Source organism: Camelus ferus, chromosome 14 (genome assembly GCF_009834535.1).
Source record: "Camelus ferus isolate YT-003-E chromosome 14, BCGSAC_Cfer_1.0, whole genome shotgun sequence".
NCBI lineage: Eukaryota > Metazoa > Chordata > Mammalia > Artiodactyla > Camelidae > Camelus > Camelus ferus.
The window spans coordinates 20,547,488-20,569,159 of NC_045709.1; the positions used below are offsets into that span (position 1 = coordinate 20,547,488).

Below are 21,672 nucleotides of genomic sequence, written 5' to 3' on the forward strand. Positions count from 1 at the left end.
AACATGATCGTAAAGACCGCCTAGAAATTAACACCAAACCTTTGAATCTGCTGGTCTGGGTCAGGCCTAGTTATGGCTGAAATTGGAGCAGATTTTAGGCTTTTCTTATTTCTCTCAGAACTGTTCTTTTTAGGAGATTAAAGTTCTTTTGTGACTCTTTTACGAATGTTGGTTTTGGAATGTTAGAGGGACTGAACAAAGCCTCAGTTCAGTTAATTATTTTGATAGCAGTGAGATAAAATTACGCAACTATATTAGGAATATTTTCTTGACTAAAATGCATACAAGAATATAGTATGTAGTTGAAGTTCCATTGATATGTTCTATCAAGCTGTTTATGTTGATGATGTAAAAACTTGGAAATTGCAAGCTATCCTTTCATTTATAGGTTGATAAAAGCTAAGTAATTATGTCCAGTTGAAAGTTCCATTTTCCAAGTGTGTTTATTAATACTTGGGCTACTAATTTAATCATTTCCAAAGTGTCTTAGGCCTATGTTGTGAAAGATACATTGAAAAAGGGGAATGATTTGGAAAGGTAGGTGAGGTGCTTGATGTAAACAGCTAAGAGTGCCTATTGATTATAAAAAAATAGAAATTTAACGCTCATCTAATGTTTGCTCAGTTAAATGGCTAGTCTGTGTTCAGGATATCTATTGCTGAGAAACTAACCATCCCAGATACAGTGACATAAATCAGCGAGCACTGGATTCTGCCAGTCAGGGATTCAGACAGAGCAGGCAGGGATGGCTGGTCTCTGTTCTGTTGTATCTGGGTCCCAGGTGGGAAGGACTGAAAGCCTGGGACTGCAGCAGTTGGAACGGGAGAATTTGCTTCCAAGATGGCTGCTTCCCTCACATACCTGGCACTTTGATGGAGGTCCCCAGAGGTATGCCTCAGCTAGGACTGGACCACAGGAGGGCCTACTAGTGGCCTCCCCAGCACGGTGGCCTCAGGGTATTGAAAGTTCTTATATAGGTTCCAGTAAATAAGGCAGAAGCTGCATGGCCTTGTAAGATCTAGCCTTGACGTCACATAGCATCCCTTCTGTGTAGTCACAAGACCCACCCAGATTCAGGGGGAGGGGACATAAGCTTCACTTCATGGGGAGAAGTTAAAAAAAATTTTGCAGCCATGTTTTAAAACCAACACAAACTAGCAGTAAGAGTGATATCATAAGACACAGAATTATGATTATTTTAATTATTAGTAGAAATATAGCATTAGAAATAGTTTGTATAAATCTGGTAATTTTGAGTTTAAAATTACCTTCCCTATTTGAATGAAATTCTACTCTTAAGAAATCTGCTTCAGTGTGAGAACAGCTGACATTTTCTCCTTTGGCTAAAAGTAAAACATTTATGAAAGATGACTGTGTTTTTAAATAAAATTACTAGTTATTAACTGATTATATATTAGGAAAACAAGAATTTTAAAAGACAAGGGAAAATGCCCATCTTTGAAAGGAGAACTAAAGCCCTTAAGAAATACTCTCTATATAGTAGTGACGCATATAACGTTTTAGTAATTACTTTGTGAAATTCTGCCAAGTAACGTCAACTATAAAGCATTCCTCCTCCCTTCTCTACCCCTCATCCCTGCCTCATCCTGAGCCATTTAACATTTAAAGCTTATGGTAATTGTAAATGTTAATTTCGGGGGCTAAATTGAGCATTTGTGTCCTAGTTTATGGCAAGGTTCAGAATGATTTTTTTCTTTTCCTCTTAAAACTTATAGTAACAGTATTCTAAAAAGTTCATACGATATAGAGAAAACCTTTAGTCTTTTTCTACATTATGTTTTTCTAGTTCATCAAATAGTTTTGAAGCCTTTAAGGGTCAGGGTAGACTGAGACAAGATTGCTCTTTTAAATTCACATTTTAGCTTACTTATTTTTTCAATTATTTTCTTAGTAGTTGCCATGGGGATTATAATTAACATGTTATAACAATCTAGTTCAGATTAATACCAACTCGATTTCACCGGTACACAAGAACTTAGTTCATAAATACCTCATTCCTTCCCCCTTCCTTTGTACTGTTATTGTTATATAAATTACAGCTCTATGCATTATATGCCCATCAAAACAGAATTATAATTTTTATTTTATTCTTGTGGGGTTGTCTTTTAAATCAAATAGGACCAAAGAGGAGTTTTAAACCAAAAAGTAGTTTAATGCTGTCTTTTATATTTATGTAGTACCTTTACCAGTGGTCTTTATTTCTTCATGTGGATTTGAGCTACTCTCTTAAGGTCCTTTCATATCAGCTGAGGGACTTCTTTTAGTATTTCTTGTAGGGAAGATCTGCTAACAACAGACTTGGTTTTCATTTATCTAGGAATGTCTTAATTTCTCCTGTTTTTGGAGGGGGGAGGTAATTAGGGTTATTTTGTTACTGCTTTTTTTAAGAGGGGTACTAGGGATTGAACCCAGAACCTCCTGCATGCTAAGCATGCACTCTACCACTGAGCTATATACCCTTTGCCTGTCTCCTGTTTTTTGAAGGGTAGTTTTACTGGATATAGAGTACTTGATTGACAGTCTTTTTTGTTTTAAGCACCGAGTATGCTATTCACGGCCTTCTCTTCATAGTTTCTGAAGAGAAACAGCCGGCAGTGTTACTGAGGATCCCTTCTCTCTGATGAGGCACTTCACTCTTGCTGTTTTCAAGATTCATCAATCTTGAAAAGATTTCAGCCAACATGTCTTCAAATAGTATTTCTGCCCCTCTCTCCCTGTCTGCTTGTGGAGCTCCCATTCTGCGCATGTTAATAGGCTCAGTGGTGTCCCACAGGTCCTTGAGCTCCATCCTTTTTTGCATTCTTTGTCTTTCTGTTCCTCAGCCTGAATAATTTCAATTGATCTGTCTTCAAATTCATTGATTCTTTTTTTACCTGTTCAAATCTGCTGTGAATTCTTCATTTCTTTTATTATACTTTTAAAATTCAGAATATTTATTTGGTTCTCTAATGTAACATTTCTCTATTGGTATTTTTATTGGGTGAGATATCATTCTCATATTTTCCTTTAGTTCTTTAGACTAAAGAGTGGTTTCTCTCTCTCTTTGAACACATTTTTAATACCCAGTTTAATTCATTGTCTGGTCAGGCCAACATCTGGGCTTTCTCAGGGACAGTTTCTCTTAACTTCTTTTTTTTCCCCCATGTATAGGCCATACGTACTTCTTTCTTTGCATGTCTCTTAATTATGTATTGAACATTGGACACTTTAAATAATTGACAACTCTGGAAATCAGGTTTTTCTTTCTCTTCGGGATTTGTCACTGCTGTTTATTGTTATCATTTGATGGTTGGTGATGTTCTAATCGGCTAATGATTGGACAGAGAATTCCTTAAGTGCCTGTAACGAGTAAGTCTCCTGGTCTTGCCCAGGGGCTCCGTGTACTTGGTGGGGCACATCTTCAGCACTTAGCCAGTTGACAGTCCTCCTCACCCTTCACTTCCTGCTTTCCTGTAGCTTCAGTGTTAGCCGGAGGTGAGAGTTTAGGGCCTTCTCAGTTCCTTCCTGTGCATGCAAAAGCCCTGGACATATGGGAATCCCTGTGGACCTTTCATTCCCTAGCTTTTCCTTTGAGACTTTTTGTTTGTCTACCTCAAGCAGCCACAATCTTATATACAATTGGCTTTTTTTTTTTTTAATGCCCCAGCAAATGCCTTCAGTAAAAAGGTTGTTTGCCCTGAGTGAGCCCCAAGTCAGGTCAGATAAAGCAGATAAAGACAGCCTTGCGAGTGAGGTCTTCCAGAGAACCAGCAGGTCAGTTCATGACAACTATCTACAAATGGGGCTCTAAAGGTGATCCAGTCTGCCCCTCCAGTGGCTGCCAGACTCCTGTTTCCACCATGACTGGGGCATCGCTTTTCCAGGCTGCTGGAGAGGTGGGGATAGGAATAGGGCAGGTTCAGATGCTGCAGAGCTCACTGTTCTCACCGAGATTCGGCTGTGTTTCTTGAATAAATGCACTCCAGGTTGCTGCAGAGCTTTGGCTAATTTCAGAGCTCAGAAATACTTGGTCTGACCATTTTCGCCAGTGTTCACATTGCTTTATGGAGGAGAGGCTTTTTAGCTTCCCTTAATCTAACATTTTCACTGACGTCACTTAAATTCATTTCTGCATATTATAATATGTAACTGTTATCATTTTGCTTGGCTCTAAGATGCTTCTGTTTGAGTTTCATCAAGTTCCTGGCATTGTGCTGGCACTTACCAGGCATCGTTTTATTTTACGTCTACTGCTACTGCCACCACCACCACCACTACTACTAATAATGTAGTGTGTTCTGTTTCACTGTATGCGTCCTAATGTGAGTCACTGTTATATCAGGGAATGATGCCACCGTGTTGTAAGTCAGATTGGTTCATATGTAATTTTTCTGCATAAGGAGAGCCAGAATAGTGGCATGAGAGTATAACCTTCAGCAGGAACGGAAAATCCCTCAGTTTGGCTTTGGTTACTACAAGAGGTTTTTTGGCTTTAAGAAAATTAAAAACACACCTGCATGTAAAGAACCCTCCCAAGGGAGGTGCAGCCCTCAGCCTGTGTCTGGTCACCCTGCCTCCAGTGCCCCTTTTCAGGGCAGCCCACAGTGTCAGAGCTGCACTCCCACCTGCACTGTCTGAGCACATGCCTGCGCTGGCCTCATTAAGCGCTGCGTGCACTTCTTCTCTGCTGTTTTAATCACGTGTAATATCCTCTATGCTAGCCTCCTGCTCCACTGAGCTACCTGCTTAAATAAGCCAAGTTACAGCCCTTGATGCCATTTGCCGTTTGTGTTATTATCGTTAAATGTTCCATTGAAAAAGATGTGTAGGTTTTTGTTATCTGTGATTTTTGCTTGGTTTTTATGATCACCAAGGCCTTTCTCACTGTAACATTCTATGATTGTGTTTCTAGGTACAAGTTTGTAAAACGAAATTAATTTATGTTTTCCTAAGGCCTAGAAAAAGAACTCCAGAAGAGTATTTAGTATAGTGCCCTGTAAAGAGCAGGCATCTTTGAAATCAGATCTGAGTTCGTGTGGATTTCGGCTCTGTAATTTAATAGCTATGTGATGTTGGCTTAGTTAGTTGTTTCAAGTTTCCCATTTGTAAAATGGGGAAATAGAGGGGTTGTAAAGAGTCAATTAAATACTGTCCATAAAGTCTGCATAGTGACTGGCACAAATTAGACACCCAGCAAATGCTGGTTTCTTCCTTTCTCTTCAGTTCCAAGTGTTTACAAACTTCAGGGCTGCTGGCTCTGAGCTGTCAAAGCCTGCTCTGATCTACTCATTCCTTAATCATCTTTTTTTTTAATAGTTTTATTCAGATATATTTCACCTACCATAAACTTCACTTATTTTTAAAGTATGCAATTCAGCAGTTTTTAGTATAGTCACAGAATTGTGCAACTATCATCACAATCTAATTTTTAGAACATTTCAGCGCCCCAGAAAGAAGCCCTGTACCCACTATCAGCCACTGCCCGTTCCCACATGCACAGGTTTTGAATGATCTGGCCCAGTCCTCTTTTTCCCTCAAGCCCTGTAAGTTTTACGTGCATTTTTTGTAGAGTGCTTGTATTTTGTTAACAACTCCTCAAATTCTAGTCTGGAATTTTGCACTTATCACCAAAAGTGTTCTTTCTAAGGTCACCATGACCTTCTAATTTCCCAGTCCGGCCAGTGCTTTGGCCCTTATCTTACTTGCTCCCTTTCTGGCATTTGCACCACTGGCCACTTTTTCTTCGTTGAACTCATGTCTAGTTGTTCTGTCTCAGTCTACTCAACTGGTCTCATGTTTAAATATGGGTGTTCCCGGAGGTGCTTTCTGTAACCTTCCTCTAACGCTAGGTAGGCTCATGCTTCCATATTTTCACATGATGTCATTTTTAATATCTTCAGTTCTTGTTACTAATTTACTATCCTATTGGGAACTTAAGTATACCTGTTTCTTCACTTCTCTAGCAACTTCAAGTTTTACTTTTTGAATTTATTTTTCCATGTTTAGTAACTATAAGATAGCGTTTATGGTTATTTAGTTTTTAGGGTTTTTTTAGTCATTAACTAGACTAATTCCCAGTGTTCATATTGTTTGTATTTCCTCTTCAATTGCTATTCTTAGTCCTTTTTTTCCATTAAAGACCAGCTGTTACTCATGGAGATATTTGTGTGTGATATATATATTTTGAGAATTAAACCTTTACCTATCTTCTTAGTCCTAAGTATTTTTTATGATTCAGTTTTTATGCCAACTTTTTTATTGAACAAAATATTTTTTTTAAAAATTTCTAATTAAATATGCTCACTTGACAAAAAATAACTTTTTTCAGTGACAGAATTACCAAAAATATTTGCCAGGCCCTTGCAGACACATTGCCTGGAGTGCAGCACCGCAGTGCAGAGGGGAACGTCACTTGTGCCCCTTCGTAGCCAGGTGAAGAGAGGACAGGTCAGGAGAGAACGATGAATAAAGACATTTCATGATGATCCTTTTCAAGAACTTAAAATCCAGGACCTAAAATAAAATTTCCTCATGAACTAAAGACTTACTACACTTATAGTTAATGAGTAGCTTTTCATTGTAATTGAATGTAATTCTATACTTAATTTTGATTGAAATTTTAGATTTTTAAGAAAACTGTCACTGAGTGAAGGTCTGCAACCCTAGACACAAGACTGTCGCCCACCCGACCCGCACTTTCTGTCTGTTCTTGCCCCGGCAGGAGAGCAGGAGGTGTCTTGGAGAGTCGTGTCGGGCTCTGGAACGTGTGCCTGCCCCTCCATCACGAATCCCCGACTCCTGCCCCCACTCCTCAGTCTGGGCGTTATTAGTCACTTTGTCTAGTCAAGGTGTCAGGTGGAAAAAAACCTGGCACATTATAGTGTTTCTAACATCAGTCACAGGAGGACTCTCTTTAAATGTTTAAACAAGCAGGTATCTGTCCCTTTTGTTAGTCTAAATAAATAAAAAACAAGCAAGTTAGTGGTTCTTATTTCTTGGTGCTTATCTAAGTTTCCCAGATACTTAGAAATAGGTTCTTCAAGTTTCACAGCATATCTGTAATTTCACTATTGCAATTCTGATTTTACAAACTAGGAGATTATGTTTTCATCTCCTTCCATGTCTGTCATAAAGTAAGTTATTTGGGCCTTTGCTGTGCTTTCCTGCAAGTGGCAGAGCTTCGGGTGTCTTCCTGCCCCCGCTGGGTGGGTGCGTGGCCTCGGCTGTGAGCGGCACCCGGGGCCAGACGCGGGGCTGCGTGTGCGGGAGGCTGCTGCTTTCCACGCCCGTGCTTCAGCCTCTTAGCCTGTAAAAAGGGGTTTGTAATGAGAGTTTCAGGATCATTCTCAGAGTGTAGAGACAGCTGTACTGGCATACTGTACTGGTGTATTTCTGCTACTAATATATTCCTGAATATGATTTCTTACTGAAGTATTCTTTGAGATACATACCAAACCATTTTAAATTTGCTCTGCAGAGTGGTGAAAACTTAGTTTGAGTGGAATTTGAGGCCAGAATGATGTACTGCCTGTGGGCACTTCTTGGTGCTTCTGGCATGGAAGCCGTTGCTCTCTGTCTTGTGGTGGAAACATTAATCACATTTTTTTTTCCTTTCAAATCATCTGGAAACCACCTGATGCTCTTTATAGATGCCCTGGAGCCTCCCACCAGAGAGCTGCCCTAGAGAGAAGGAAAACTAATAAAACTCAGACAGAGACTGAGAATGAAAGTGGAACTCCTGTAATAGAGCCTCCAGGTACTTTATCCCCCGAAATGGACTGTTCAGGGATGGGCATGGTGCCCGCCGAGCGGTCCCTGACCTCAGCGTCCCTTCCCGCCTGGACCGAGGAGCCCGGCCTGGACAACCCCGCCTTCGAGGAGAGCGCCGCCGACAGTACGTGCCGCCACCTCGTCCTCCTGTCCTCCTGTCCTCCTCCGTGTTCAGAGCGGGTGTTCCCTTCCTCCCTCTCCCTCCTCTCCCAACGTGCATTCTATTCCCCTTTAAAAACTTAATTTTGAGATATAATTGACACACCACATAATTCACCCTTTCACAGGTACAGCTCTAACAGTTTGCATTTTAAAAACAAACACAAAACTGACCCCTGAGGAAGGGGATCCTTCTCCATCCCTCTTCTGTTCCGTCTGTGAATCCGCTGGTCGTTAACCTGCTGCTTAGCGTTCGCGTGTTCAGAAGCGTGTTGCTTCTTGACTAAGAACACGTCAACATCAAGAGCAACAAAACTGACACCCACATTCAGAGCGCTCGCCGTGCCCAGCACACGCCAGGCGCTTTACGTGCCTCAGCTGACGACATGCCCCGACAGTGCTGTGAGGGCGTTTGCAGCAGGGAGAGAGCTGAGTCTCGGGAGGTTAACAGGCCAAGCTCATGCAACCGGGGAACATCTGGATGTGTATCTGACTAGTGCCCTGCTCTGGTGGCTGCCACTAGCCGGGCTGGACAACTCACTAGGAATGAACAGAAAGCTGTAGTCATGGATCTTGGGCGTCTTGATGGTTGGCCCCAGGTTTACTTTTAAATATAATTTTTTTGAACAAATTTCAAATCTTACTTCAAAGTCAGAGTTTCCCTGCTACCACCGTAATCTTTTCCCATCTCCTAAGGCTCAGGTCAAGACCCACCTTTCCCTAGAGCCTGCCGTGACTTTGCTCACCCCCATGGTGATTACACACCACAGAGTCGTTTCTGTACGCTTCCTTGCGTTACTTACCTTCTTCCATGGCCCAGACCTCTTACCAGTTAGGACAGGATGACATTCTCTTAATAGTTCTTCATCAGGTCACTGTCATCCCTCGTGATCTGACATGCTGTAGCTAGTGATTATTTACTGATCACCTTTGGGAGAAGAAATGTTTAGATGATCTTAACATACAGATTTTTTTTGTCATTCTGTTTTTCTTATCCGACGGTATTGCATAGTTTTTAATCATCTGCTAATATACGATGATTTATTTTTCTGAAAATAATCAAAACATCAAATGTTTTTTCTTTCCATCTATTTTTCTTTCTCACTTTTGACTCGGCAGCCACACAGCAGCCACTCAGTTTACCAGAAGGCGAAATCACCACAATTGAAATTCACCGGTCTAATCCTTACATTCAGCTAGGAATTAGCATTGTGGGTGGCAACGAAACACCACTGATTAACATTGTCATCCAGGAAGTCTATCGGGACGGGGTAATCGCCAGAGATGGAAGACTCCTTGCCGGAGACCAGATTCTCCAGGTACCAGCTTTAGTTATTCTGTTACCTCGTGCTCTTTGTTCCTATCTGTAAGTCTAAAGCAGCCCTGTACTGTGGAACCTGAACTGCATATAGGTTAGTTTTACTGTCTTTATATGCAAAGCAGATCAGAATTTATTTGTGATTTCTCTTATTTCCCATGTACATGGAATGTATTTTTTTTTTCCCTGCCTTAACTTTCAATCCTTCATGTGACTCCGCTTATGGGGCCTGGACTCTCCAGGACAGCTGGGCCCTTCCTGGCTTGGTGTCCGGGGCTAGCTAGTTCAGGGCCGCCTCACCCATGCTGAAATCCTCTTCTCCCAAGTTCACTTTTCTCATTCATCCATTACCTTCATTGTCTAATTTATCATTCTCTACTGATTACTAAAATCTGGGAAAGACAGACCATGTAGCACCAGTTACTTGTGATTTATACCATGGAGTTTAAGGTGGAACTCAGACATGATACTTGTCTCTTGTTGACCCCCTAATAATGCACACCACTCGTCAACACTTGGTACTACCCTCACCTTCCTTCCTCTTTCAGAAGAAATAGCTATTCCCAGAAAAAAGCTAGCTTGGGACAAGGTGATGTTTTGTTAGAGGGCATGCTGAGACGGAGGGGAAGTGGGGTAAGAATTCTGTACAGGACTGGAGTTCTCTAGACACTGGCCTGGATATTTGAGTCACACAAGTGTAGGTGATAGTTGAAGCTAGAAGAAATGGTAGCTTTCAGAAGGAAATGGTAACTTCCAGAAGGAGAGAGAAAACATATTCATAAGCAAGAAAAGTTCTCTTCCAGGAACCCAAGCTCCAGGACTCGTCCCTCCTCGATTCTCGATTTTGTTATTTGATCCTTCAGCATGATCTGTTGACACCTGCCCCGTGTTTCCATTTTCTCGTCTCCCTCGTCATTCCAGGCCTGCACTACTCACACCTGATTCAGTAGAAACCGACAACATCCCTGCCACCCAGCTCTCTGCCCTTAAATCCAACATGATCACTGCCAGTGTCTGTAGCTCTGCTTTCCTTGGGGAGCATCACTGAGCATTAACATCTGACTAGAGCATCACGTCCAGATTGATTTGTACTCAAGGCCCTCCATGGCGTCTTACACAGCCTGTCATCATCTTAAGCCTTTCCTTTTGCTTAAGGCACAGCAGCTCCTTATTCTTACAATGTTCTAGGTGCCGAGGATACAGCTAAGAGCAAAGTGTCCCCTTGTCCTCATGGAATCTGTAATCTGCTGGGAAAGCCAGACATAGCGATCTTCCTGCTTCCAACTTCTCTCCGCTTCCCAGCCTGTCCCGTCATGCTGCAGTTTGTCCACCTTCATCCTTACCGCTTTGCTCAGCCCTTCTCACCCATTCTGACCTCTCCTTACTCTGATCGCTGACGGCATTCGTTGCTTTACTCCTCATCACCTGGCACGTAGCACAGTCCACTATTTACAGGTACTGTCTTTCCATGACGACGGCAGCCTCCCTGATGGTACCAACTGTGATACAGATTTCCCCCAGTGCTGTGCATGTGATGCGCACAGGAAATACTTGCTGAATCAGTGAAAGAGTGGATTTGGATATTACATCCTGTCAGGAGTAGCCATCTCCGTTATTAAAACAAAACTTAGACCCTCTAGTTTTCCCGCTCCCACTGGTATGCTGCCCCTCGAGGTGTGTTATTTCCACTTGGCACTCGGGCCCCAAGCACTTCCTTCACTGTCCTTAGCAGAGCTGATACAACTTTCAAGCAGTGTGTTTTTTTGTTTCTTGGTTTTTTTACTAAATACTAGGAAGAAATCGGGTACAGGAAGCATAACCCATCCCGCCTACGTGCAGTCAGCTTCCTGACCCACCACTGACAGCCACGCCGTGTTTTCTAATAAAAGCCACTTACCGTGTGACTGTATTTGCTGTCATTTTATGGCATTAGTACTCCAGCTGCCCGCGGCCAGCACACCTTACCTGTGCTCCTGACTCCCAGCTCCTCATCTGATTCTGCTGGCTCCCCTGACCTTTCGACACCTGCGTGGTGCAGACCAGGAGAGCTGGGTTGCCGAGTCTGCAGCTCGCAGAGTATTCTTTCTCTCTCCCATTTTCTCCCACCTCCAGCCTTCCTAGTAATTTAGTATACAATTCAGTTTTGTGTTTTGTTTTTTGTACCAGTGATGTGCTAGCATTATTAACATTTTTATCATTTCTCATTTTTTCCCTGAATTTCAAAGGTAAAAACAAATGCTTTATTTTTATTTGCATTTCTTTGAATACAATTGAAATTAAATAGTTTTTCAGGCTTTGCTTGCTGAGTAGGCTTTTTACTCTTCTATTTTGAAGGATTGTTTGGTCACATAACTGAATCTTTGTAACTCAGAACTGTAGTTACCTCACAGTGTTGACTATTTTGGGAATTAACTCAAAGCTGTAAATTTACACTGTAGAGAGTCCAGTGCACTGTCACTGTTATGGAGGCATACATATTAATAACTCTAGTAATGGTGAGCTTAAATCCAGTGTAATATTCAAATTGATAAGAAAAGGATGAACACATGACCTGATTAATGAATTCAAAAGGCTCTCTCCTTCTGTGAGCCCTGACTTCTGTCGGCCTCAGACTGGTTCACTGGAGTCAGTAAGTAAAGCCACACCCCTTGCCCAAATGTCAAGTATTTACAGTCATTCAAAAGAAAATACTTTTGAAAAGACTGCTCTTGGGAACTTTTTACTACCTGGTTATCTCCAACTTTATAAGCTACATAAATAATACAGTAAGCCAATCTGAAAATACTCAAGAGTCATTAAGATAATTTCTTTCTAAGGCCAAAGAGCTAGAAAGCCTTTGCTTTTATTTTAGCAAACTATATTCAGTAACAGGGTGTGGCTTTGGTTTTCCCACATTAAACATGCACACCCGTTACTCTATTAAATAGTCTCTTTGAAGAGGAGAACCACATACCTTCAGGGCCTTGTGTGATGCAGCCTTTTGACCAGTTTGAAGAAAAAAAATACTGTTATAAATTACATCCATGTCACTGTGCAGAGCATTATTAAGAACGGGTGTTAGCAGTTTGATCCCTCATCAGTGACAGCGGTATGGTCGGTTCTGAAGGAAAATCATCACAGCCATGTGCTGACTGCATTGGTACAAAACACATCAGCCAAAGGCAGAGGTTACTCTGCTGTGCTGTTGGTGCAGGACCTAGAGACAGTGTTTTATTTGGTCTCTGCTTTCTCTGCGTTTCACCAGCAACCACACATTCATGAAGGAAAACCTTCTTCCAATTGTGGGCTATTCCACACCTACTTCACAAGGTTAAGAATGAGGCTACATGTTTGCACATGGCTTCTGGATTTCAGCCAGACATTTCATAAAGTCTTTTGTGGTGTATCTGAATAGAGGAAGGAAAATGTGAACCTGGAGATAGGTAGCTTTTTAGCTAAATAGCCATAAATGATGATTTTTGATTAATGGATTCATGTCAGACCGGTTTTAGAAACCCCCTAATTCTGTTCTTGACCCTGTATTACTCAGTGTTTTTATCAAGGGCTTGCATGGCCACCAAAGGCACAGATATGGCAGACTTGGGAGACTAGGAGGTTTGAGTATGACATCTGTGACTTTGATGACTGAATTTTTAAAGATGTCAACAGGCTAAAATGAACAAAATTCAAGTTATTAGTGTTCAAAACTATCAACCCTGGATAACTACAAAAGGGGAGGGCTCGCTTCACGTACATTCATGTGAAAAAAGAAGTAAGGGTTTTAGGTGAGCACACACCCCTAACCCAGAGCCTGTCACATGACTGGTGTGCAGCACGCTGGTTTCCCATCAGTCTCATCTCAGACAGATGGGGAGGAACTCTGACTGTGATAAATACTAGGGGTTGTGCTGACCTCTTCTCTAAGTTGGTAAATAACTGAAGCTGGGTATGTCTTAGTGATGTTACATGCCCAAGGATCAGTCACAGGACTTGCTTCAGGGTTATAAAGCTTAGTAAATAAGTATTCTGTATTAAATTAATGCTTACTATATTAGATGTTACACTTGTGTGCCAAAGAATCAGGGTGAAATTATAATTATCTGCTTTTCCTTAAAGTAAACATCACTCATCTAAAATGAGGTTATGTATTTGTGATGTGCCACTTTCTTTCAAATCTAACTCAGTTTATTTTCTGTAGTGTAAGTGTATTTCATTTGGAAGAGCAAATTTGTCACGCAGTATAACTTCATTTTCTGTTCCACTAAATCTAGACTTTCGTTAGCAGTTGCCATATCTGATGTCTTTTTATTCGTGCTCATCCTGACCCTGTGAAGTAGAGAGTAAACACATTTCACAGATGAGGAAACACCCAGACAAGGTCTATAATTTGCTAGAGGTGATCCAGTTAGTACGTGCTAGAACCAAGGGCCCTAATTCAAGACTATCATGAAAGCCTTAACTACTATTCTCTGCCTGATGCTAGTCATTCTGAGTTAATTTTAGGAATTCTATTTTAAAATGTCTCTGGAGTGCTTTTCTTTGTAAGTAATGATTGTCAGTTTCACAATGTTAGTTTCCTCTGGAAATGTTATATAAACATCCTTGCAAGTTGGGAAAATAAGACTGTCCCGCCTTGTCCTCCACTCCGCTGCCAGGTCAACAACTACAACATCAGCAGCGTGTCGCACAACTACGCGCGGGCGGTGCTGTCGCAGCCCTGCAGCACGCTGCAGCTGACGGTGCTGCGGGAGCGCCGCTTCGGCCGCGCGCACGGCCACCCCGACGGCGCGCCCCGGGAGGAGGTCTTCCAGGTGGTGCTTCACAAGCGCGACTCCGCGGAGCAGCTGGGCATTAAGCTCGTGCGCAGGACCGACGAGCCGGGCGTCTTCATCCTTGACCTGCTGGAGGGCGGGCTGGCAGCCCAGGACGGGCGGCTCAGCAGCAACGACCGGGTGCTAGCCATCAACGGCCACGACCTGAAGCACGGGACGCCCGAGCTGGCCGCACAGGTCATCCAGGTGAGCCCCCCGTGCGGCTCGGACCACCCCACCCTTCACCCCCCGGCCTCACCATCGCTCCGAGGTTGTGGTCTTAGGAGATAACGTGGGAATCCAGGCGATACAGTGTTTCATTGTGGAGTCAAGCCTGGCTACCTCAGTTCATCACAGAGGACTCTACTCTAAAGTCCCCGCGCCCGTGAACTTGTAAGCTGCCTGTTTCCAAGGTCAAGGCTCCGCAATTTCTCGGGCAGTTCCCTGTTTGCTCGTTCCACTCCACCCGGTGCCAAACGTGACAAGTGCTGATGTCCACACCCAACAAGTGAGAATGAGGCCCCAAGGGCTGTGGCCCCTGAGGTTGTGGCTCACCTAGTCTCCTCACTCCTCCACTTCACGATCCATAAAAATAGCGGGGAAATCACTTTTATTCAGAATAACTCTCTATAGTGCCTTTTTTTTTTTTTTTTGAAGAAATTCAGAGCACTTAAGACATGTAACATTGTCCTCACGGTATGATAGGTAAGGTTAGTCATCATTGGAGAAGAAAACATGTTTTTAATAAGAACATCAAAACAGGTAATTCAGAGCATCATCCCAAGAAGATCTTCAGGTCCTGCCACATGCCTGGCAGGTAACGTGGGTGGAGGGTGACGCCACATGTGGGTTTTTAAAGCACAGCACTACAGAGGAAATCAAGTGATAACTATCACTGAACAGTGGAAACTCAGGTAGGTTGACAGTCACTAAAAGTGCACATATACACAGTCAAGTAACAAATTTAGCACTGAAAGAAAACCCAAGTCTCCCTCCCCTTTAACCTTTTTTTTTTTTTCACATTTTGGTTCAATATAGCCTTAGGAAAACACACTCCCATGTACACACATATGCGCCCACTCACATCACATACACACTCACACACACACAGGCTCACTGCATACCACATTGAAAAGGAGGTTCAGGAATTGGTTTCATTTCATAGACTTGAGGTTTAAAGAAACTGAGTGCCTTTTAAGTCCCTCAAATCAGAGGCAGCGTGTGGGGGCACCAGGAGCTTTTCCTGTGGGTCCCGCCAGCTGCTGCACTGCTGGAAGTAAGTTTACCTTGTAAGAGTGGGGACTGGGGGAAGGTAGAGAAGAAGAAAGTTAACCCAGTTTGGGGGTTTGTTAAACAGGAGAGCTGAATGGACTTTGTAAAGTGAGAAGTCAGGTCAGTAAGACAGGAGGAGAGACACAGATTGACCGTATATGTCACGCAGTGTTAAAGTACTAATTCCTAAATAGACGGTCCACACTAAATCTCTAACCAAAATGTGGAAAATATGGATACACAGGTAGAAAACATTAAAATTTTTTCATGATAAGAGTATTTTATTTGGATTATTATAATCCAGAGAGTTAAATAGCTGCATCATATTTTGTGCTGTAATTTCCCCCCAAACTATAGAAAACTGAAGTTGCTCATTTTTAAGTATTTTTTGAAAAAGAATTAATAGCCTTACTGTTTGGGGATTATAAAAATAACATGTACTCCATATCTAAAATGGAGCATACTGAAGATAAAATGCCAAAATAAAGAAGTTAAAATCACGTTGAATCTAAACACCCCAGGCTATCAACACCGATGTTTGGAGAACATTGTTACGAACTTGATGTGTTTGTCCACAGGTAAGTCGGTGCACATTCACACGGCAGTAACACAGGCACTCGTACTGTAAATGCTGAGTCTGCAGCTTTCTGTGTCAGCAGCACGTTCTTGCCGTGAAAGTAAGTGCAGACCCTCACCGTGGCCTTTCCTGGCTGCGCAGGAGGCGTGCTGTGCTGTAATCCACTCAGTCACCTCCTGCTGACAGACTCCCATGTTTTTTCATTGTAAGACATTTTGCTGAACTTCCTTCCATACCAGTTTATCCTTCCAGCCGCAGCACGCACCAATTACTCATGAATTAAGGGCATTATTGTGTGGACAGCTTGCATTTTTAAAAATCTTGACTTTAACAATTTTTTTTCGCTGTGTTTGAAACCCTGACATGTTAGATTGTGCATTCTGTTTAAGGTCAGCCTGAACCCAAACGTTGGTCCATCATTTAAATCCTAAATGCCCCCTTCCATCCTATGTGCAGAATTTTGTCTTTCAGAAAATCTAGAAAGATCAAGGATTTGTTTCTGTTAATAGGTTTGCATAACTAGGGGTTTTCCAGTATCGCCAAAATACTAACTGGAGTATTTAGTGGTTCCAAGGAGTAAGCAGTAATGAAAATAATTCTGTACTTGGAAATAAAGTCAGAAGCGGAGCCTGTCTCCGCTTCACGTCGTGCAGTCTAATGATGTGAAGTGTCAGAATTTTAAGTATCAGGATTCTGAACATTCCACTTTTGTATTTACCCCTCAGATCAGGTACCCAGACTCTGTGCTTCAGGAATCTGGCCATATGTTGAGTATATTTCTTTGACTTATTTTGAGGAACTTGGTTGAAGCTCTTAAGTTGAATAAAATGCTTGAATAAGCAAATGTTTTTTCAGTTGGGCATAAAAATTATCACTTATTCTCCAATTTAAGGACTAAAAATAATACAGTGCTGTATGTCAGTTATATCTCAATAAGACTGGGGGAAAAACCGAAAATAGTGATTTCTTAACATTACTCAGTATAATCATGGGGGAGGTCCCCTCCACGTGTAGCATTCCACCACAACTCCTTGAAAGCAGACTATCATAATTTCCCATAGGAGTGATAATGAAATTGGGAATTGTGGTCCTGACCAAGAGTCAGCATCAAATAAATCAGGCCTGTACTTTAAAAGCAAAGATAAAATAACTTTTTAAAATATAATAGATATGAATCTGTGTTAAAATATAGATATATAGAGATAATGGGCCTCCAAATTTACAGTGATAGTCATGAACTGCTAAGATAATTTAACTCAACATCTACAGGTGTGTGTGTACTGTATATAGGTAATGTACAAATACAGATCTGGTATCATTCTTCCCAGGACTATTTAAGCTGATGTCCTATTTTTGACTCAGACTTCATAGCAAACATAAACGAAGCTGTGCAGTTTCACTGATGATTACTTCCAAAGTAGCCACCATGGAATTTATTTTTCAAGTCTCAGTGGATTTTAATCAAGTTTTGAATCAGTTCTTCCTTTTATATTCTTTCCTTTGCTCTCTCCCTCACAACGCCGAGGCCAGTCTTGAAAGGGAAGAGAAGCATTAAAAGGAAGCTACCCTTCAAGAAATCATGGGGGCAGGGGAGGGTAGAGTGTGTGCTTAGCCTGCACGAGGTCCTGGGTTCAGTCCCCAGTACCTCCATTAAAAAAATAAATAAACCAAATTACCTCCCCACCCCCAAAATAAATATATATAATTTTTTAAATCATGGGGCGAGAACACGGGCAGTCTGACCGCTTTGCCTTGGTTACTTTGGAGGTGGGCTTGGGGAGGGTTCGTCCCAGAGCTGCACATGTGCGTTTCAGCTGCAGAAGTTTTAAAATACTGTGTCATGGAGGAGCGCCCCCTCTCCCGTCTCCAGGTGCTTGCAGGCACCACCAGGCAAGGCACTGGGGCAGTGACGAGGTGGGGTGAGAAGGGCGGTAAAAATCCCACTGCCTGTACTTGATTACGTGGGAAGCATCACTAATGACTGGTGGCCGTGTGTGTGTTTTGTACAGGCTAGTGGAGAGAGGGTGAATTTAACCATTGCTAGAACGGGGAAGCCCCAGCCGGGACACACTGTCCGAGAAGCAGGAACTCAGAGCAGCAGCCAGCACCACGCACAGCTGCTGGGCCACAGCAGACCCAGCTCACACAAGGTGAGGCACTTTGTGGTTTTTAATTCACCCTCCAAGGATGACCGTTACAAGCAGGTAAGCTTTTAATGAGGGCTGTTACTCTGTTGGAGGAGGTGACCGTCGGTGTTTGGGATGTGAAGTGTGTGTGTTTTGCCACCTTGGAGAGTGACTGCATTGTTTCAGTTCCTCAGCCAGTAGAGTTTCTCTGCCAGGCGATTGTCGCGAAGTATTTGATCATCCAGAAAAATCTTTGGTTTGTCTAGTTCTGCTTGCAAGTGGAGTTTATCTTGGGTTGCTCATTTAAATGCAACAGTTGGTTATATAATTGAAAAAGCAGAATGAAGACAATGATTGACAGTCTATACTTAGCAACTGGGCAGCTTGCCTACAACAGAATTACATACATGAATATTAAACATAAATCATAAATTCGACAGCTGTATCTGTATAGCATATTTCTTGGTATAGACAGGAAGCCCACCCTAAATCAGTGACAGTTCCCATATGGTGAGCTTTTTCCATGCTTCAGTATTTCACTGGTTTTGTAATACATACCAGGTGATTTATCTGTGTTGAGAATTTTGATACTGTCTCACTTTAGTTGTAGAAATTTTAAAAGGGTGGTACTTTACTGCATTTTTTATATTATTTACTTCATTTTATCCTTCATTGGAACTCAATTTCTGGTAGGCCAGGAGTTTTTGAGTAAATGTTGAGTAAACGATGGTGTTTATTCAGCTATGTGAAAATACAAGCTAAACGTGAGTTTCCAAATTCACCTCTCCTTAAGTGAAATTAAATTGCTTTACTAAACAAAAATTTATCCGTTGGTCTCCTTAAAGCCACAGTTAGTTCCCTGTGTGCTGAAGTGACTTCTTAATGTAAGTACAGTGTTTAAGAGAATAATTACCTTTGGAATGTCACAGGTATCCTAAGAAAGCATCCCTTACAGGCACAACTGTTTCTGGCCCATCAGGTTTATCTGGTTTTCTGAGCTCAAGTACAGACTTGTCACTGGTCTTTGGTTTAGTTAATACTAGTAAGAAATTGTAACCACAGACTTGTTCTCATTTCTGAACCGAAACTGAAATGTATGAAGGAAACCTGTAATTTTGCCTTCATAATGAGGACCGTGAAAAGGAGTTATTGTTCTGAATAGAAATTTGAAATAGGAGTTGTTTCATACAGCTTGTCCTTGCTTTACAAATTATACAGCGATTCTTTAGGGACACACACAGGCGAAACTGATTATTGAATCTTTTATGTCATTGAATTCTGCAGTAATTTGAGATATGTGTAAGAATCAGAAGATAAGTCTGTAGCTTTTTCTGGCAGTTAGTAAAATCTACAGTTTTATATACTAGTCTGTCAACTTATAAAGATGAGAAAAATGGGAGTAAAATTGGCTTGTCTTCAGAATCTTAAAATTCACGTGCATTATTTGCTTTTTTTTAGAATCGATCATACCTTGGAGCTCAAGGTAATTATGCAAATGATGTGCTTACTTACTTTGACTTCCATGTGTCAACAGTCCTGAGTTTTTCAGTTCCATAAATAGCCATGTGAAGAAACAGAGGTCCAAAGTTTGACATTGGGATCCAGTGTTTTGTTCACTGTATCAGTTGTACCTATGAAGAACTCTGTATTGCTTTCAGTTCTTAAATGATTTTTTAATTGACTATTTTTAAATGACTGTAAATTTTGCTACCTAAGTTTTTTTTTTAGTTTAAGCTGTCTTTACTTCAACTATATGTATTACTCATTATCCAGTAAATCTTTTCTCTCTTGTTTAGGATCTTGCCCAGTGTGTTACATGCCAAGAAAAACACATCACTGTAAAGAAGGAACCCCACGAGTCGCTTGGCATGACAGTAGCGGGGGGCCGAGGGAGTAAGAGTGGGGAGCTGCCCATCTTCGTGACCAGCGTGCCCCCTCATGGCTGCCTCGCACGGGATGGCAGGATCAAGAGAGGTGAGCTACATCTTGAACGGATTCACCACATCTTCTCCCAAATTCTACTCAGTTTTCTAACAGCTGAAAAGCTGAAACATCCTAGATGTCCATTAACTGATGAGTGGGTCAGCAGAACATGGTTTGTCCACACAGTGGCCTATCTGCCGTAAAAAGGAATTTGAGATGTTGACACATCCCACAGTGTGGGCAAACCTTGGAGACCCTGTGCTGAGTGAAGCACAGTCAGACACGGAAGTCCACGTGTGACTTCATCACATGAAATGCCAGAGCAGGCAGGTCTATGGAGCCAGTGGATTAGTGGTTGCGTGGGGCTGGGAGAAGGGCACCGATTACTAACCGGTGCAGGTGGGGACCAGAATGTTCTGAAGACAATGTGTGATGGCTGCACGACTCTATGAAACCATAAAATCCTATCCTTTAACTGAGTGCTGTATGAATTTTAGCTTAATAAGGCTACTTGTTTTTAAGTTATTTGTCCTATTGTGGAATTTGAGGTAACTGTATTTCCTTCTTACTTTTGTATAATGAGGATGTTTTTGCTTTAATAATCTGAAAAATAACTGATGAATTGGGAGGATTTTCTATGGGCTTTCTTAGTACAATTGTTTGTGCTTCTATAAACCTAATCCTTTCCTTCCTGCCCTTTTTTATAATCCTCCTTGCCCTTTTTATTATATTAGTTGGCAGAGCAACTAACGCTATTTTTCCTCCCCAAGCAGGACACGTCCACATCACAAGTTTCATTTCTCTGCCTGGGCCCAACCGTATCTTCTGTCCATATTCTGATGTTTGCACTGAGTGAACTATGCCAAGCCGTCTTGATGTATAAAACTGTAAAAATATAAAGTAGAACATATTAAAAATTCATTTCTAAGAGCAAAGGATCAAGTTGTTTTTTAATTGGAAGGCGCTGTCAGAGGAGAAACGAACATGGCAGGCCTGTGCACAGCCAGCCCAGGCCTGGTGACTCCGGCTTCCGTGGGGTCGCAGAGCTTCAAGCCACACCTCTTCCTATATATTGTTAAATTATTTTAAATTTTTGAATTGTCTTTGGAATGTTTTCCATGAAGTGCATTTTTCCTCAGTATTTATAAAGAACACAAAAAGGAAAGACGGCCTTTTACCTTGTCTCATCTGAGCTTTTGGAAGTCACTTCTGTTGATTAGTTTACAGGTAACAGGATTTGCAGGGAAATACTTGGGGGCTCATTTTTGTTTCTTAATTTGAACAGGTGACATCTTGTTGAATATCAACGGCATTGATTTGACCAATTTAAGTCACAGTGAGGCTGTTGCTATGCTGAAAGCCAGCGCCGCGTCCCCCACGGTGGCCCTGAAAGCACTGGAGGTCCAGGTCGTGGAGGAGGCCGCGCAGGGCCCGGAGGAGCAGCTGAGCGCCGTCAGCGAGAACGAGTACGACGCCAGCTGGTCCCCGTCGTGGCTCATGTGGCTCGGGCTGCCCAGGTGCTGTGACCCCGTCCTGTGCGGTCATCACGGTTACGCCCAGTTGGGGGAGGTCGGCAGAGTCACTCATTCAGGGGAAAAGGCTTTAGTTAGATAAAAGTAGGAAATCAAATCACGTTAAATTTTCTTAGGTTATTCTATTTTTAAAGGTCAATTTTATAATAAGAACTAGGCTGAAAAAACATCTGTTCAATAAAACCATTCTGTTCATTCCTTCTCG

General features: G+C 42.0%; 1 protein-coding gene and 1 long non-coding RNA gene across 8 annotated transcripts in view; one reads left to right on the forward strand and one right to left on the reverse strand.

Annotated features, from left to right (window-relative positions):
* LNX2 (ligand of numb-protein X 2) overlaps positions 1-21,672 on the forward strand; it is a 64,577-nt gene that overhangs the window by 38,240 nt on the left and 4,665 nt on the right. For 6 of the 7 annotated variants that reach the window (XR_004325786.1, XR_004325784.1, XR_004325785.1 and 3 more), the window contains exons 3-8: positions 7,650-7,894; positions 9,049-9,248; positions 13,882-14,244; positions 17,896-18,036; positions 19,809-19,986; positions 21,221-21,452. Coding sequence is in view for 4 of the 7 variants with exons in the window: in XM_032496399.1 (XP_032352290.1) it covers positions 7,650-7,894; positions 9,049-9,248; positions 13,882-14,244; positions 17,896-18,036; positions 19,809-19,986; positions 21,221-21,452 (1,359 nt within the window). In the remaining 3 variants the exon portion in view is untranslated. The remainder of the gene's footprint in view (positions 1-7,649; positions 7,895-9,048; positions 9,249-13,881; positions 14,245-17,895; positions 18,037-19,808; positions 19,987-21,220; positions 21,453-21,672) is intronic. The other variant, XM_032496401.1, reaches the window with a different exon arrangement.
* The window catches only part of LOC116668592, a 39,047-nt gene that overhangs the window by 1,912 nt on the left and 15,463 nt on the right, over positions 1-21,672 (reverse strand). The window lies entirely within an intron of this gene.